At 41.2% G+C, this 15,583-nt stretch overlaps 2 protein-coding genes across 2 annotated transcripts in view; one reads left to right on the forward strand and one right to left on the reverse strand.

Moving 5' to 3' along the window:
- trappc12 (trafficking protein particle complex subunit 12) overlaps positions 1–11,063 on the forward strand; it is a 36,432-nt gene extending 25,369 nt beyond the window's left edge. The window contains exons 6-12 of the mRNA XM_067615038.1: positions 1,409–1,521; positions 1,822–1,894; positions 3,097–3,170; positions 5,099–5,197; positions 6,435–6,538; positions 7,906–7,993; positions 9,722–11,063. Of these exons, the coding sequence (XP_067471139.1) occupies positions 1,409–1,521; positions 1,822–1,894; positions 3,097–3,170; positions 5,099–5,197; positions 6,435–6,538; positions 7,906–7,993; positions 9,722–9,964 (794 nt within the window). The 3' untranslated portion in view covers positions 9,965–11,063. The remainder of the gene's footprint in view (positions 1–1,408; positions 1,522–1,821; positions 1,895–3,096; positions 3,171–5,098; positions 5,198–6,434; positions 6,539–7,905; positions 7,994–9,721) is intronic.
- Positions 11,064–11,116: 53 nt separating this feature from the next.
- On the reverse strand, positions 11,117–14,716 carry adi1 (acireductone dioxygenase 1). Its single transcript, XM_067615040.1, has 4 exons — positions 14,513–14,716; positions 13,861–13,980; positions 12,926–13,105; positions 11,117–12,279 (listed from the first exon to the last, which is right to left on the reverse strand). The coding sequence occupies exons 1-4, from the start codon at positions 14,636–14,638 to the stop codon at positions 12,163–12,165; spliced, it is 543 nt and encodes a 180-aa protein (XP_067471141.1). The 5' UTR covers positions 14,639–14,716; the 3' UTR covers positions 11,117–12,162.
- Between the last annotated feature and the right edge of the window lie 867 nt (positions 14,717–15,583).

Genomic DNA, 15,583 nt, shown 5'->3' on the forward strand with positions numbered 1-15,583 from the left:
GAGTAGGGCTGGGCCTCGTCCATCGCCAATGGCTGACAGTAATCAGCCACTGAGCCCTCCTCCATCGTAACATCATGATTTAAAAGCCCCTTCCTCTCGTCTTCTGTCCATCTTTTGCTGGGATTACATTATTAAATTACTCTTCTCTTGTTGGCTTTTTACTCACAAAGCTTTTATTGCACTCACAGTAACGACACCGGTGTAGTTGTCGTCAACTCAAGTAAAACGTTATCTTCACTTCACCTGGTTCACTGTCTCCACCGTTGCTGAGCCCTGTCCTCAGTGAAACACGGAGAGCAGAGGAGAGAAACAACCATAAATGACAGCAAAACACAGTAGAGACTCTCACACTGAGCTGAAATTAAACACATATTTTGTTTCTTTAAGGAGTGTTGGGGGTCCCACCAACGGCTCCTGAAAACAAAATATGTTTATTTATGTTATTTACCTAATTTATGTGCACTTGTTTCATTTCAGCTCAGTGTGAGAGTCTCTTCTGTGTTTTGCTGTCATTTACGGTCGCGCTAGTTTCTCTCCTCTGCTCTTTGTGTTTCACCGAGGGCGGGGCTCAGTCCCTCCACACACACACACAGAGCAAAGGAGAGACAGACAGTGGTGAAGACTGTGAACCAGGTGAATTGAAGATGGACAGACACCCCCAACAAGAATCATCCATCACAATGTTTCACTGTGGACATCGTCATATGCCAGTTCGGTAGACATTGCTCCCTGTAACAGAGGGCAGTAATGCAGACACTGGGGTAAATGGGAAAAAGGAGAGTGTATTCTGCACCATAGATGGGTAGATAGGAAGCACAAGCAGATAGATGAGAGAGATAGAAATTGAGATACATAGACGGGTAGAAGCAGCAGCCAAAGATGGACCAGTGAGCTGAGCTTCAGATCTGATGACAATATCAAAGAGACCCTGATCAAAGCCCGGGGACTCACCTGAATACAGGCTCTTCCTCAAGGATATGTGTGCCTGTGTGTGTGTGTGCGTGCGCGCCTGTGTGTGTGAGCGAGCGAGAGACAGACAGTGTGAATGATGTAGAGGCTGAGAGAGACAGAGGGATGAGGCAGAGAGATGAGTGATGGAGCTGTGCAGCACACACAGAGAGAGAGATGAGAGGGTTTAATAAGCAGCCATACGTAGCTCAATGCCATCTGTAGGTTCCTGCCTCCAGGGCTGTGTGCAGTCTGTGTGTGGGTGGATGGGTTTATATTCTCATCTAGCGCTCTGTGTCTTTCTGTCTCTCTCCGCCTTCCCTCTCTTTTTTTTTCCTCCCTCTCTCCCGCTATGGCCTCATCCCACCCTGTTTCTTACTTCCCCCCTTTCCCTCGCACATTTTCTCCCTCCGTCTCTTGTTTTCTTCTTGTCCTCCCTCCGTCTCTCCCTTCCCACCAGGCTCCATGGTGCCATTCTCCATGCGGTTGCTGCATGCCGAGCTTCCCCAGTACCTGGCCAAGCCCCAGGAGGCTCTGGACCGCCTGCACAATCTCAAAACCGTCTGCCTCACCGTTAGTACACACACACACACACATACACACACACACACACACAAAAACACAGCCTCTGGATGAACATAAAGATATGCATACTCTGTAGTATTCACACAATAAAACTACACACCCACAGAAAAGCACATTAGCCATACAAATCCTTGAGCCCACCTGTGTAAACAGCCAAATATGGTTGGATTTTAGCATTATTGAATATGCAGATTCTAATACACACATGAAAAGCCTTCAGTGCTGGCAGTGAAACAACTTCCCCCTTTGAAGTTTGAATTCTCCCCCCCCCCCCCCCACCCGTAACAGATTCTGGAGAACTTGGAGAAAGGCTTGGCTGAGGATGGCAGCATGATCACCCTAACACAGGAGAACAGGCAAGGTAAGCACACACACACACGCACCCACGCGCACAGACTTTTGGCTACAGACCTGGCCCCAGTCCCAGACTGCATCACACTGTGGGAGGAGAGTGAGGTCATGGGCCCCAGTGGGTAATACACACACACACACACACACACACACACACACACAAAGCACTGAAGCAGAGGCACACCTGGTGCAGGACTGCAGCATACCTCGGCCACACATACACACACTTTGAACCACACAAACACACCAATGCGGTGCTCTAAAAGTGTTTAGCACCTCACTGCTTCGGTACTCGCCCTGAATATCAAATGGTCTCTCCAGCCCTTCATGCCAAGCAGATCAATACAGATCAATCCGATCCAATCCACTCACACCTGCACAAGTGTGGTGGGGAAATAGGCAGGCACCTTAATCTGAAATTCACCAGTTTTTAGGTAGACACACGTCCACACAACCTGATGTAAATGGACTTCTCTTCTCAAAGACACAGAATTACATCTTAATGCAGTCTTCTCTCGTTCTTGTGTTTGCAGGTCTCGTGACTAAAAATTTTGCAACTTTTTCCAAGGCTGAGGGTCAATTTTTGAAAAAGAGACTAGAAGCCATTTAATCACCTAATTCAGGGCAATTAATAACAACAATATACGTGCTGAAGTTGATCTAAATGTACCACGTCGCTTACTTGTAATTGGGTAAATTGGCAGGGTGACACGCGTATGAATGTATGTGTGAGGGTGCGCTGGTTCCGCCAGTTTCTCCCCTTCTAAAAGCAGTGTAATAGCTGTGCCCTCTGTCTCTCCTCTCCCTGCCCACGCAGACAGTCGGCAGTCAAGTCAATAACGCAGGGCCTTGCCTTCACACATCAGACCCCTACTGAGTGATTAGCTCTTCTCCCCCAACACACACGCAGAGACACACACGTGTGCAGCGATGAATACTAATAGGCCTGCACACAAGCTCTTCCACAGGGCGCACTGTCTGAGGGAAAGAGGAAAGTGGAGTGTGCCGCAGTGTCTTCCTCACCACCTCGCCTTAAAATAAACCCTGGTGTGGAGGGGGAGGAGGGGAGATGTAATGAGAGAGATAGAGGGATAAGGCGATGGAGGAGTGGGGGGGGGGAAGGGTGACATTGCAGAGACGCCCAAAAAACCAGTTGAAAATAGGAAGTCACCCTAAAAAAAAATAATAAACCCTGTGTCTTCCTGTTTTTAGCGTCTCTTAAGCTGTGGAGGTCTCGTCTCAGCCGGGTCATGTACTCCATGGCCAACTGTCTGCTGCTGATGAAGGTATGTGTATGTGTGTGTCTATGGTGTGTGTGTGTGTGTGTATCGCACATACACACACAACCCAGTACAACCCAGTTGGGCTAACAAGCCACCTGTAGAGCAGAGCAGACACATTGAGTGAATGTGTCCCTGTATGCGTGTCTGAGTCTGCCTGTGTGTGTCTGCGGGAGAGAGTGTTTCTGTATGTGTGTGTGTGTAGGTGTGTGTGTGTGTGTGTGTGCGTGTGTGTGTGAGACTCAGAGATCTCTGATGCCAGGCTGGTGGAGGATTCACAGTGAAATCCCCCCAGACTGACCACTAATTGGATTCTTGGTCAGTGAGAGAGAGAGTGAGCGAATGAGAGAGTGAGAGGGAGAGAGAGAGAGGGGATGGGGTGTGGATCAGACTGTAGAGAGAACCACAGTGCCATCTACTGGTGAGAGACCAAATTACAGTATTTGGTTTTAAATTTTCAGTATGCAAAACTAAATTGTTAAGGACCATACCAGTGATTTTGCACATTGTAGGATGTAGGATGTTATTGCATCGTTTTTTGTCAGTGTTTTATTATCTCTGTAAGGTAATGCAGTGCAGGATTTTCAAAGCAATACTGTATAGAAGTAAATAAAAAAAGGCAGACATGATTGTCTGTGTGAGTGGTAACACAACTGAAGCAATTTTTTAAATTGTATAAAAATGAGTGAGGAAAAACTCACATCTGGAATTCTCCAGTGTGCATGGGAAAATATTCAATTACAATATAGTGTGTAGATGATTTGTAGTTCAAGGATATGTCTGGCATTATTCTGAATTTTTTCTTATTTTCAACAACTAAGACCAAAACCAACAGTGCAACAGTCGCCTCACAGTTCTCTCTGACTTTCTCAATCTGTCTGTGGCCTAAGCCCATTGGTTCCCCACTGAAATCTTTAAAAACAAGTCACAAATGTATAATTTCATTATTTAAAAAAAAGGCTCAGTAATTTTAAAACTGTTGGGCACTGTAGTTTTTGGCAAAGTTACATAAACAGGAGGAAGGGGGACTATTTTCAGCAGCGGATTAATCTACATTTGGTGCTCTACTAAGTATTTCCAGCAGCATGATTATGTGTGTGTGAGAGATAAATTACAGTGTGTGTGTTAATGGTAATGAAGGAACATGTCATCCAGTGCAACAGTGTGACTCATTGATGTGTTTTTAATAGTTTTGGGGAAAATAAGATATATCAGGCTCTGGATACACACACACACACACACACACACACACAATACATGCTAATAACACCAAATCATTGTTGGTTTTGGTCTGCACGTGGGATTTGTTGACAGTAAGAAAATGTATAATATCACCAGTGAACAGCACCGAGTCCTGAATAAAATTCCAAATTTGTGGTGATGAAGTGTAGTGAAGTCCGACTCTAGACTACATCATCCATTTACTGTGACACAGTACAGTCAACAGTTAATAAAATAAGGTGCATTTGATAGTTGCATGCTGTATGAGATTTTAAGTCCAATGTCAAGAGTTTTGCACATTGAGTCAAATCAATCATAAACTACTGTATTTCACTACATACATATATGCAGTGCACACTCTCTCTCTATCCACACACACACACACCCTGCTGACCTCTCTCCCTCGCCCTGCTCAGCAGTCCAGTCACCATGTGAGCGATGTGTAGCAGTGCAGTGTGGGAGGTGGGAGGAGGGTCACATTGCCCCGCTAATACTCCATATGTTTGATTAATGCCCTCTCTCTCTCTCTCTCTCTCCGCGCCTCAACTCTGCTCTTCTTTACCTCGCTCACCCTCCACCTGTTTCTGCCTCCCGCTGCTTACCTCACTTCACCTCACTCGTCTTTGACATCTCTTACCTTTACCTCTCTCGCCCTCCGTTCTTAACTCATGTTTTTCTTTACCTCTTTTTCTCTTCCATCTCTCTCTCATCAGGACTATGTTCTAGCTGTGGAGACTTATCATTCCATCATCCAGTATGAACCCCAGCAGAGAGTGCAGCTGCTCAGTGGCATAGGACGCATCTTCTTGCAGGTCCACCCATGTGCACACACACTTACACACACACTTTTACAGGTTAACCATACATGCTGTTGTTTTGTTGTGCTGTGAAACTGCATTATGTAGAGAAAAAGTAAAACTACAATGAAAATTAGGAGTGGATAGTAGTGATTAAATCTCAGATGACAGTACATGTAATTTTATATCACGATTTTGTAAATTTCCTGCAAAAATAGGTAAAAGCAGGACAGGAATGTCAAGTAATGTCAGCAAATTAAATACTAATGACAAATCAACATATTTATTACATTGATGCAAAGGTTATATAAGAGCCCAGTAACCCAGTTAATGACTATTTATTGTTTCATGGTATTCATGGTATATATCATCAGATCATCAGTGTTAAAGGAAAGGTTTAACATTCAAAATACAGATATTTGCTTCTTTCCAGAGCAGGATAAGAAGATCAGTACCACTCTCATGTGTATGTGTTCAGTACAGAGTTGGAGTTAGCTTAGCTTAGCAAAATGACTGGAAGCAGTGGAAACAGCCATCTTGACTCTGTACAAAGTATATAAAACTCTGTTTTTAAAATCTATACGTAAAAAGCCCAGCACTTGTGCAACATCCCCCTCTACAGCACGGGTTGCCTGGCAACCTCACGGTGACAGTAAATCTCTGGAAGTCACTGTATTTGGCTGTTGTTTGCTAAGAAATGGTTACAACATGTAACTCCTCATTATTAGCATTTGATCCTCTCATGTAACTCTAGAAAAAGAAAGTGGTTTCCCAAAATATAGAACTGTTTATTTAATTTCTCTGTTTGAGATCAGGAGAATAAAAGTGGATCAGGACATCCCGCTCTTTGTCTTTCTCACTAGAAATGTTGGTAAGAGTCACTAGGTCAGTTCAGTATTCCATCCATGATACACACAACTATTCCTCGCTATGCTGCTAAATACTATCTAGTCAATCTGTTTTCTTATGTGAGTTTATTATATCTTTTCTCAATGTTCCTCAACAAAGGATCACTGGAGTCTCCAGGAAAATTCAATGTCACATATATTTATGTTGCTACATACCCATGAGCCTCAGCCACCCGTGTGTGTATCCTTTGCTGATGCAATGAGTCAGTTTTCACTTGAGGATCATGAAATGTAATCTAATTTATTTGAATTGGTGCTTCCTCCATGTACAATATACAGTATACTCACACCTTAATACACACACAAAGAGCAGTGGTTAATGCATTGCTGCTGCTTTTTTCCAGATCGGAGACATTAAAACAGCAGAGAAGTATTTCCAGGATGTGGAAAAAGCCTGCCAGATGAAAGGGAGCCAGCCCAGTCACACCACATGTGTGCTGATGAACAGGTATGTGTGTGTGTGTCATGCGTTTATCGACTCTGTACAGTGTGTGTTACTTTATGCTGCTCAGGACCATTTTTGGCTCCACAGTAGCGGCACTTCCTTCAGGGCTTTTCGCAGGTTCGTGCTTCCTCCTGGCGTGTGATTTAGCACAAGAGGTCACACCTCTGTAGCTCTGGCCTGAGGAGATATAGAGTATGAGGCACAGCTCAGGTGACAGAACCCATCTCGCTCACACTGGGTGTGTTGATGCTCTCTTTACAAAGGCAGGTGATTGATATCGTCATACACTCTTGTTATTTATAGTGTTTGGTTGTTTTTATTTATACTCTTTTAAATTGGTACTAACGTAGAGTTAGCTGTAAAAAGCAGGCTAATCACATGGGGAATAAAACTGGAATTAAAACAAAATGTCATAGATTGACATAATCCTGCTCCTCAAGTACAAGGCAACATCACATCCACTCATATCATAACCATCAACTATCAAGACATGTAAATCTAGAAATACCAACGTAGAATTCTGTCATTCTTTCTGACCACCAGACTATGGAAACCCTTTATATACCATCGGTGGCTGTCATCCAGAACTCATAGAACCATAGCAACATACATAACTCTCATTTAGAGTTGTAATTTGACACAAGATTGCAAAATAGAGAGCTTGTAACCATCAGTTGTTGGGTTGCTGTTACCTGTGAGTGAAACACGAGCCATTATAGCGTCAATTAGTTGGTTGTACTGATTAAGAAGGCTGAAAAACATGGCTGAAACTCACGCAGTGTTGACAGTATTGACATCAAATTCTTAGTGATGATTACAAGAAAAACATGGGAATTTCTGCCCATAAATTTAGGAAATGGAGTAAACAAATCAGAGTACCCAAGAAAAGTGGCAGTTCTAGATTTGAAAAGGAAAATATCAGCCTAAAACACCAGTTCAATATGCTGTTCCGATACTGTTGTATAATAAAGTCACTATAAAAAAAGACAAATATCTGTATAAGCTGGAGGGAGGAATGCCAAGACTTGAATTGATAATATTGACCAGCCTGCACAAACCTCAACTCCATCCAACACGTTTGGGTTGAGCTATAAAACCAACAGCATGCCAGACCTTAACATCCAACATTAGTGACTGATCTCACTAATGCTCTTGTGGCTGTGGCATATTAATGCTTGTGATTTGGGAACGACATGTTCAACAATAACATGTGGGTGTGATGACTGGATGTCCACATACTTTTGGCCATGAATACATGTTCAGTCGCAGCTCCAGTATGAAAACACTTGTTCTTGTTTCTGCCGTGTTTGTGTTGTTGGGTCATATTTCATCATTATATGACTCGTTGTATATGTGTGTATGTCTTCCAGAGCGTTCGTCTACCTCAGTCAGAACAACTACGCTGAAGCACACGCATCCTTCATTGAAGTTTTAAAAATTGACCCAAAAAACCCTGTGGTAAGTGCTGCCACATCCACTACACTGTAATACACCACAAGTGTTTCACTCTACAGCAGCGTTAAATGCTGGAGACGAGCTCAAATTACAGAACTGGTGAAATTATTAGCTTTATATTATATTAGTGGGATCTGCTTAAATTAATCTCCTGCTAAAAGCAAGCTGGAAGTTCCATATAGGAAGACACTCTCTGATATTGTTTGATATTCATAGGTCCTTAAAACATTTATATTTTTAAAATTGAAACCATTAAATAGAACTAAGATCTTTTTGTTTGGGTTTTTTTGGATGGAATAGATTGGAACAATCAGCCTTCATCTTCAAGATTCATTTATTTTTATCATTTTACTACACAAGGTTGGATAACGAAATGTAGTTTGTAGTCCCTTTATGCTACTCACAAAAACAGATATTATATAAATGGATTAATAAATAATAAGTCATAAAAATAAAACTTTTTTTATATTGGAGTACAGAGGATGAATTGAGGAGTCTCACAGCCTGAGGAAACTTTGATCCAGATATGATATTAGTTGATATTATATACAGATACTGTAATAACATTTTTTACATTTGTATAAAATGTTGGACTATCATTCAGTATTTTAGGAAATAAGCTTATTTTCTTTATTTCTGAGAGTGAAATAAGAAGATCGATACCAATTTCATGTCTGCATTCAGTACGGAGCTGAAGACAGGTAGCTAGCTTAGCCTAGCTTAGCATAAAGACTGTAAACAGGGAAACGGCCATCATGGCTCTGCCCAAAGTTCAAAAATACAACTACAAACACCTCAAATCTTGTTTGTTTAATCCACACTCAAACAGAAATGTAAAACCAGTAGTTAGTGGTTTTAGGGGGAGTTATGTGCTGGAACTATTTATTGACAAACAACCATGTATCCATCCGCCCAGGACCTCTCTCCAGGAAGCTGCACACAGTCCCTGTGCCCTGCTGTTTATCACCAAGAAATAGTTCAACTCCCCTTGAAACGTATCTTTTTGTGTTTAAATTAAACAGATTAGATACAAGATGTTAATTGGGGAGCTTTAGAGGTTTTGGGAGGTGTTTTTTTTTTTATCTTTGCACAGAGCCAGACTAGCTGTTTCCCCCTACGCTCAGTCTTCAGCTAGGCTAGGCTGAAGCTAAGCTAACCACATCCTGACTCCAGCTCTGTAATTTTCTCATGTCACTCACACAAAGAACGTGATTAAGTGTGTATCTTCCAAAATTTTGAAGTATTTCATTAATTAACATAATCATCCCTTTTTTCTTTATCCATTTTTAATTTTAGTCTCTACATTTTGGTTATTTTAAACATCATTTCAAATAAGCTTCAGGGGACAGTTCATGAAGTGCTATCGATTCATCCACGTGATTATGGTTGTATGAAGCTCATCCCAGTACTATGTGCTGAAAGTAATCTCATTTGTGGAACTCAAGTGGCAAAAATTTAATTCAAAATTTTAAAGGAAAGCTTCAGAATGTTTCTACCTGGGTCCTATTTTCCCATCTTTTTGTGTGTAAGTGACTAATGGGGACAACAGTTTTTGAAATTGGTCCTGGTCCAGATTGAAAAAGTTTTCCTTTCACAGCAGCGTAGTTCCAAATAGAACAACACAGATGATGATGATGATGATGATGATGATGAGTTGACATTTAAACTCCTCTGTCTATGCCCATTCCCTCCCTCCCTCCCTCCCTCCCTCCCTCCATCAATACATCCCAGGCCAATAACAACGCAGCAGTGTGCCTGCTCTACCTGGGCCGGCTGAAGGAGTCCCTGGGCCAGCTGGAGGGCCTGGTGCAGCAGGACCCTGCACACTACCTCCACGAGAGCGTCCTCTTTAATCTGACCACTATGTATGAGCTGGAGTCATCGCGTAGCACCCAGAAGAAACAGGCGCTGCTGGAGTCTGTGGCCTGCCGGGAGGGGGACAGCTTTAACACACAGTGCCTCAAACTGGTCTAAGAGGCAAGAGGATGGACTGGTAGAGGACATACACACTACTGCATTGTCCTCTGTGGGACAGGGAATAACACCTCAAGAGTAAAATATATAGAGGAGGAGAGAGAACTAGCTCCTGTAACAGAAAAGTAAATGTTTAACGCTTGGTTTGGTTTTTCAGAAGTATGTTGATTTTATCGATCTGTCAGCACTGCTTTTCTTCTATAAAATAGATTCAGGAAGCCAAACCCAGGTACACATTTCATCTCATGTGAGCCCGCAGGGGGGACTCCTGTCCTATTGAGGGGGTGACCCAGTAATAACAAACAAAACAAAACAGCGGCCAGCTCACATCTGCTGCTGGAGTGACATTTTGGGAGGTGCAGGAGTCGATGTTAAATTTAATTTACAGATTAAAGGAAAGGTTTCGAAAATTAGACGAAAAGATGGATACCGCTCTTAAACGTCATCTGTCTCTCGGCAAGAAAGCGCATTTCAAAATATGTCAAACTATTCCTTTAAACTCATGATCATTTTGATCAAAGAAATCCCGGTCCCATTACTACAGAGGAATCATGAAATGAAGTATTTGTGGTTTGAAGAGACCTCAGTATACAGATGTTCATTGCACTACAGACTGGTAGTGGTTTTAAGGGAGATGCAGGCTCATAATGTGAGACTTGACACGGGCATTATCCAGAGCTTCAGCGTGCTTAAAAGACTAAAGTGTCCACAGAGGTCCTTTTTATAAAGCTTCTTCCTCCCCTTTTCTCAGCAGACACCTGTAACACTGGATTAACAGTCAAAGACCACTTGATTTCAGCTGTCTGCTTGTGCTAGGTTCATTAACTCACACAGAAAACATAAATAAGCCCTTCAGATTGCAGTGTATCCTCTCCACTAAACAAAACATGTAAAATATTAAATATCCAAAATTGTACATATCAGAGTAGGTGATTTCTTTCTGTTAAATGATATCAAAATGATTTTCTTGCTAAATCTTTTATTGATTTATCCTGTTGGATCTTTAATCATCACTGTTTACAGATTGTGTTTATCATATTTATGTATATTAAAAATGGAATTTTGTTTTATCCTAAATAAAATGCATCTTTTAAATTAACTTGTCTGGTTTAATGGAAAGAGTTCAGATGATATAAAAGACAGAAATCAGACTTATGATAGCAAGTTTATTTTCAGTTCAACAAAACAACAGACACTCCGCCGCAACATCTCTAGCTACTGATTCAGAGAGATTCTGTATGAAAATAGAAACTGCATATTAGTTGCATAATTCAGATTCAGAACATGAGGTAAGTTTAACAACACCTAACACTAAAAACAACCAATTTAAGGGAATAAGGCACTACAGATTGTCCAGTGGTGAGAAAAGTATTTCGACTTAAACAGCAATACTCCATTACAAGTCCTGCATTCAAACATCTACTTAAGTACACAAGTATTATACTTTTACTTTTTATGTCTGAGTACTCATACAGAATGGGCCCCTTTCAAAATGTTACATACTATTCCATCTCTGAATCCATCGGCTATCAGTCTGATGATGATTTAGCTTCTGGGGCTGATATTTCAGAGGTTCCGGTGTAGCCAGCAGATATGAGAAGGGTCTATCTGCAGTCCTACAGACCTACACGACACACCCACTTTACTACATGACACGCCCACTTTACTAGACAACTTGTCCCATTTCCTACAGATGCATTCATATGCAGATATCTGTTTATGGAGATTACATATTATCAAATTGTCATTAATGATGGATTAACCTGTAAGCAGCATTAAAATCTAGATAGTTGAGATGAAGCTATTTTAAACTTCTTTGTATGTGCATAATATTATTATCTAATCATGTGTTTTGTATGTAGAATCTAAATCTAACCAGTAACAATATTTGTCAATTGTAGGAAAGTGTAAAGTAGTTTTTCACTCTGAAATGTAAAAGTGTAGCATCAACTAGAAATACTCATACTTCAAATTGTGTATTGTAAAGTAAAATACTTGAGTATTTTTCAGTCTACATCATTTCATTTACCACTAAAAAGCATCTCAGTTCATAATATGACTTCTTTGCTACAGGAGATCTTTCTGAACATTCTGACTTAAAACCTTTTTATTGGCCCGGCACGATCACATCAGAGGTTCTGCATCTAGTGTGAACAGTGTTCATATGGAGTTGACTTTGTAGCTGCCGCAGTTTTCTCTCAGGACTCCTGCAGAGATGTCACGTACTTCTTACGGATGTCAAAGTCATCAGCGGGCCGGTTGTGAGCTTTCCACACCGGCTCCCCCACAAACAGCCTCATGGCTTTAGTGTAGTTCTGTGGAAACAAACATTTTCATTATCGATTAATCTGTCAATTATTTTCTCAATTAAACCATTAGTTGTTTGGTTGTGAAATGTCAGAAAGTGGTGAAAAATGTCCAACACCGTTTCCTACTATACTATCATACTACCAAAGACACCAGAAAATATTCACACTAAATTATTAATCGATTATCAAAGTAGGTGAAAATTCATTTTATAGTTGGCAACTATAAATTAACCGTTGCAGCTCTACATTCTTTTAAGATGTTAATGTAACTGTCACTTTGTGCTGTCAATATTTGCTCTGGTCTTATTCAAATATTAGTCTTTTCTGCAGCAATGAAGCAGTTTCCCCTCAGGCATCATTTAAATTTCATCTCATCTAATCCAGTATGCTGAGGTGCACTGTGAGACTGTCAGTGTTGAGCATCCATGCTACCCAAGATTGCTAAAAAAACATGTAACTACATGCAAGTTTTTCAAAGGAATGTGCTGTCATATCAGTGAAAATCACCAACATGTATCCTGGTGAATTATTCAATCCAACTGATGTTTCTATCATTTATACCTCTCATCTAGTTGATTCTTGTATCTTTGGGGTCAGTAATATTCTGTCTATTTGTCTGCCTGTTTTCATGTAATTTAGCAGTCAGACGTACGGTCTCGTCCATGGTGAAGCGGTGGTAGATGCCGGCCGGCAGGGTGATCAGGTCACCCTTGCTCATAGCGATTCTGATCCATCTGTCCTCCTTGTCCCTGACATCAAAGTAAGCCCGGCCGTCTAGGATGTACCGGATCTCATCGTCCAAGTGCAGGTGTTCCTCAAAGAACATCTTCAGCTGAGAGGACAAATAAGAATGGTATTTTCTTGAAAGAATTATCAGACTTCATACCTAGTACATATGGAAACTGTCTAATCAGACCCTCCAGGAAATTGCGATTTTGTGATGACAATAATAAAACACCCCAGCATGAAATGACCAAATCAACAAACTGCTTATGACAACAAAAATGATGCCATAGACCAAGCAAACAATTCCCAAAATGTAGTTTGCATTGAGTTAGTCAGAAGAATACAAGATGATGTTGAATGGAACAGATGGAACTCATGTACTGTATTTTCTTTTGTGTATAACTTTGATCTCATGGTTCTCATGTTCAGAAAATACATTTAAAAATTAGCACAGAAATACAGTTGTTTCTGTGATGTGCAGTATGCTTTTTATAGAAGGAACTGATTCCATCATTGGTAGTAGTTTGTTTTGTTTTTTTAAATAACATTATTTTCCTTTGCTTGCATTTTCAAAAAGAGCAAATAAAACATCACAGATTGTAAAGCAATTTATGAGAAAAGCTGCTGCAAAATCAAACATTTTTAGTCACAATAATCTGTGAAATCCTGGAGGGACTGAATCATCATCTTCACCACTGAGTGCGTAAACCTCTCTGGAGCATAATGTTACTTCACTCTGTGAAACATCTTCTCCAACAAAGTGACAGTATCACAGTATAAAATGATTACTGTATTTGATTTTTTTTTTTTTTTTTTTAAAGATATGACCTGATTTGAACTGTGTAACAAGTGTAAAATGACCTTTTCCTCATAGTTGGGCAGTGTGTCCTTGTGAATAGTGATGATGTCCATATAGGAGTAGCCTTGGTCCTTCCGGATCTGCTGCAGCTCTGGGTCTGTTTCATAGATATCAGCATTCAGCTGCAACCACAGGACAACAGTTCTGATCAGCAAACAAACTGTGGAAACTCAAATCTGTTTTGTAATTTAACACATTTTTACACATCACAGCCGTTGGCCCCTGATAGCGCCTCTCATGTGCGGTCATGAGATTAGAGGCACAGACTGGGGCTTAACTAGCAGTAAGAAATCCGCTGAAAACTGAAACTCATTTTTTATTTGTGTGTTTATTTCCACATGTCCTCAAGCTTAAACACAGGTTTTTATTCATAACATTTCCTTCCAACAGTTAAGTTGAACAACTTAAGAACTAACTTACACACCAAATGTTGACATATGTGTCGTCGTCTCTCAGTTCGGACGCTCTTCTCATTAGTTATGTAAGTTAACACAAAGCAGAGTTCAGCGAGGGTTTGTAACTTAATATTGTACATATACTAGACATAAAGCACAAACTTTATCTTTAGCTATTCAGATAATAAACGTTTAATTTACCGTAGTTAAGCTTTTACATAGAAACTTAAAGGCAGCAGCTAGCGTGGCTGTAACTTACCTTCCAGTGCAAAACGCCGATCTTTTTTAATTCCTCCAGAGAAACAGGCTGGTTCGGGTTCAGTCTGTGCGGCTTTCTCTGGTCTTCATCAGAGCTGTCGATGTACCAGGCTTCTATCCCCGACATGCTGAAGCTACAACCACAGGACCTCTTCACAGGTGGACCATGGATCTATCTGGACGCTTGCGCTTCTTCTTCGTCTTGTGTATTTCCGGCAGGCTAGATGCTTTGCGGCACATTGCTGCCCCCCGCAGGTCGGGATTAGGTTGCAGTCTGTTTCAAAATTGTAATCGTGTTGCGGCGATGAATTCAAACACTGTTTTGACAGTCTTTGACTGGTTCTCAGTGGGAACAAGAAGGCTCCTCATTGTGACTGACTGTATTCCCACATGTGATAATGTGGTATATAACTGTGCTCTTCATACAGGCTGTATGCCATAAGTAGATGTTTAAGAGTTTGTTGTTTTCTGCAGGTTCCACACAGTCCATCCTCATGCTGCCCATCTTCACTATAGATCCCGTGCTAATCCACAGTGTCCTAGTCTTAGTGTGGTCATAACGGCAGTCTGCCTTCTCTCGTTGCCCATATAGCAATGCTCTGTCTTTACACTCTTTTGTATCGAGAGGAAATGACGACCCTTCCTTTCAATTTCCCACTTTTTCTGCCACACAGCTGTTATGTTTTCTATGATGACAGATCAACATTCAGGTATCCTGATACATACACTCACATCAATGTCTCATCAGTGCCCTTTTAAATCCCATGTCTGCTGCCTCATGCCCTTCCACCCCAACATGAGCTGGCACCCAAAGAAAACCCATCAAGTCTCTGACCTGTTCAGTTTTATACAACAGAACCAACAGCTCCACCACAAGGTCTGGTCGAGCCCCTAACTTGTTTTCTTTCAGTGTCATCAGAGCTGAGGCTGAGTCTGAGCATATGACTGCCCTCCTCAGCCTGACCTCCTCTACCCACTGTAGTGCCCATATTACAGCTATTAGCTCTGTCTCAGACAGTCATTTGAGCTTTACAGTTTCAAGGTCTGTTTGCTTGTGTTGTATCAGCTCTCA

The sequence above is a fragment of the Thunnus thynnus genome, chromosome 16 (assembly GCF_963924715.1).
Source record: "Thunnus thynnus chromosome 16, fThuThy2.1, whole genome shotgun sequence".
NCBI lineage: Eukaryota > Metazoa > Chordata > Actinopteri > Scombriformes > Scombridae > Thunnus > Thunnus thynnus.

Excerpts from the sequence above, each read along its gene's own strand:
- adi1 (XM_067615040.1), bottom strand. The coding sequence starts at position 14,638 with ATGTCGGGGATAGAAGCCTGGTACATCGACAGCTCTGATGAAGACCAG. Across the intron at positions 13,981-14,512 it reads TCGGCGTTTTGCACTGGAAG|CTGAATGCTGATATCTATGA; the intron begins GTAAGTTACAGC and ends CTGTGGTTGCAG. Across the intron at positions 13,106-13,860 it reads TGCCCAACTATGAGGAAAAG|CTGAAGATGTTCTTTGAGGA; the intron begins GTCATTTTACAC and ends TTGTCCTCTCAG.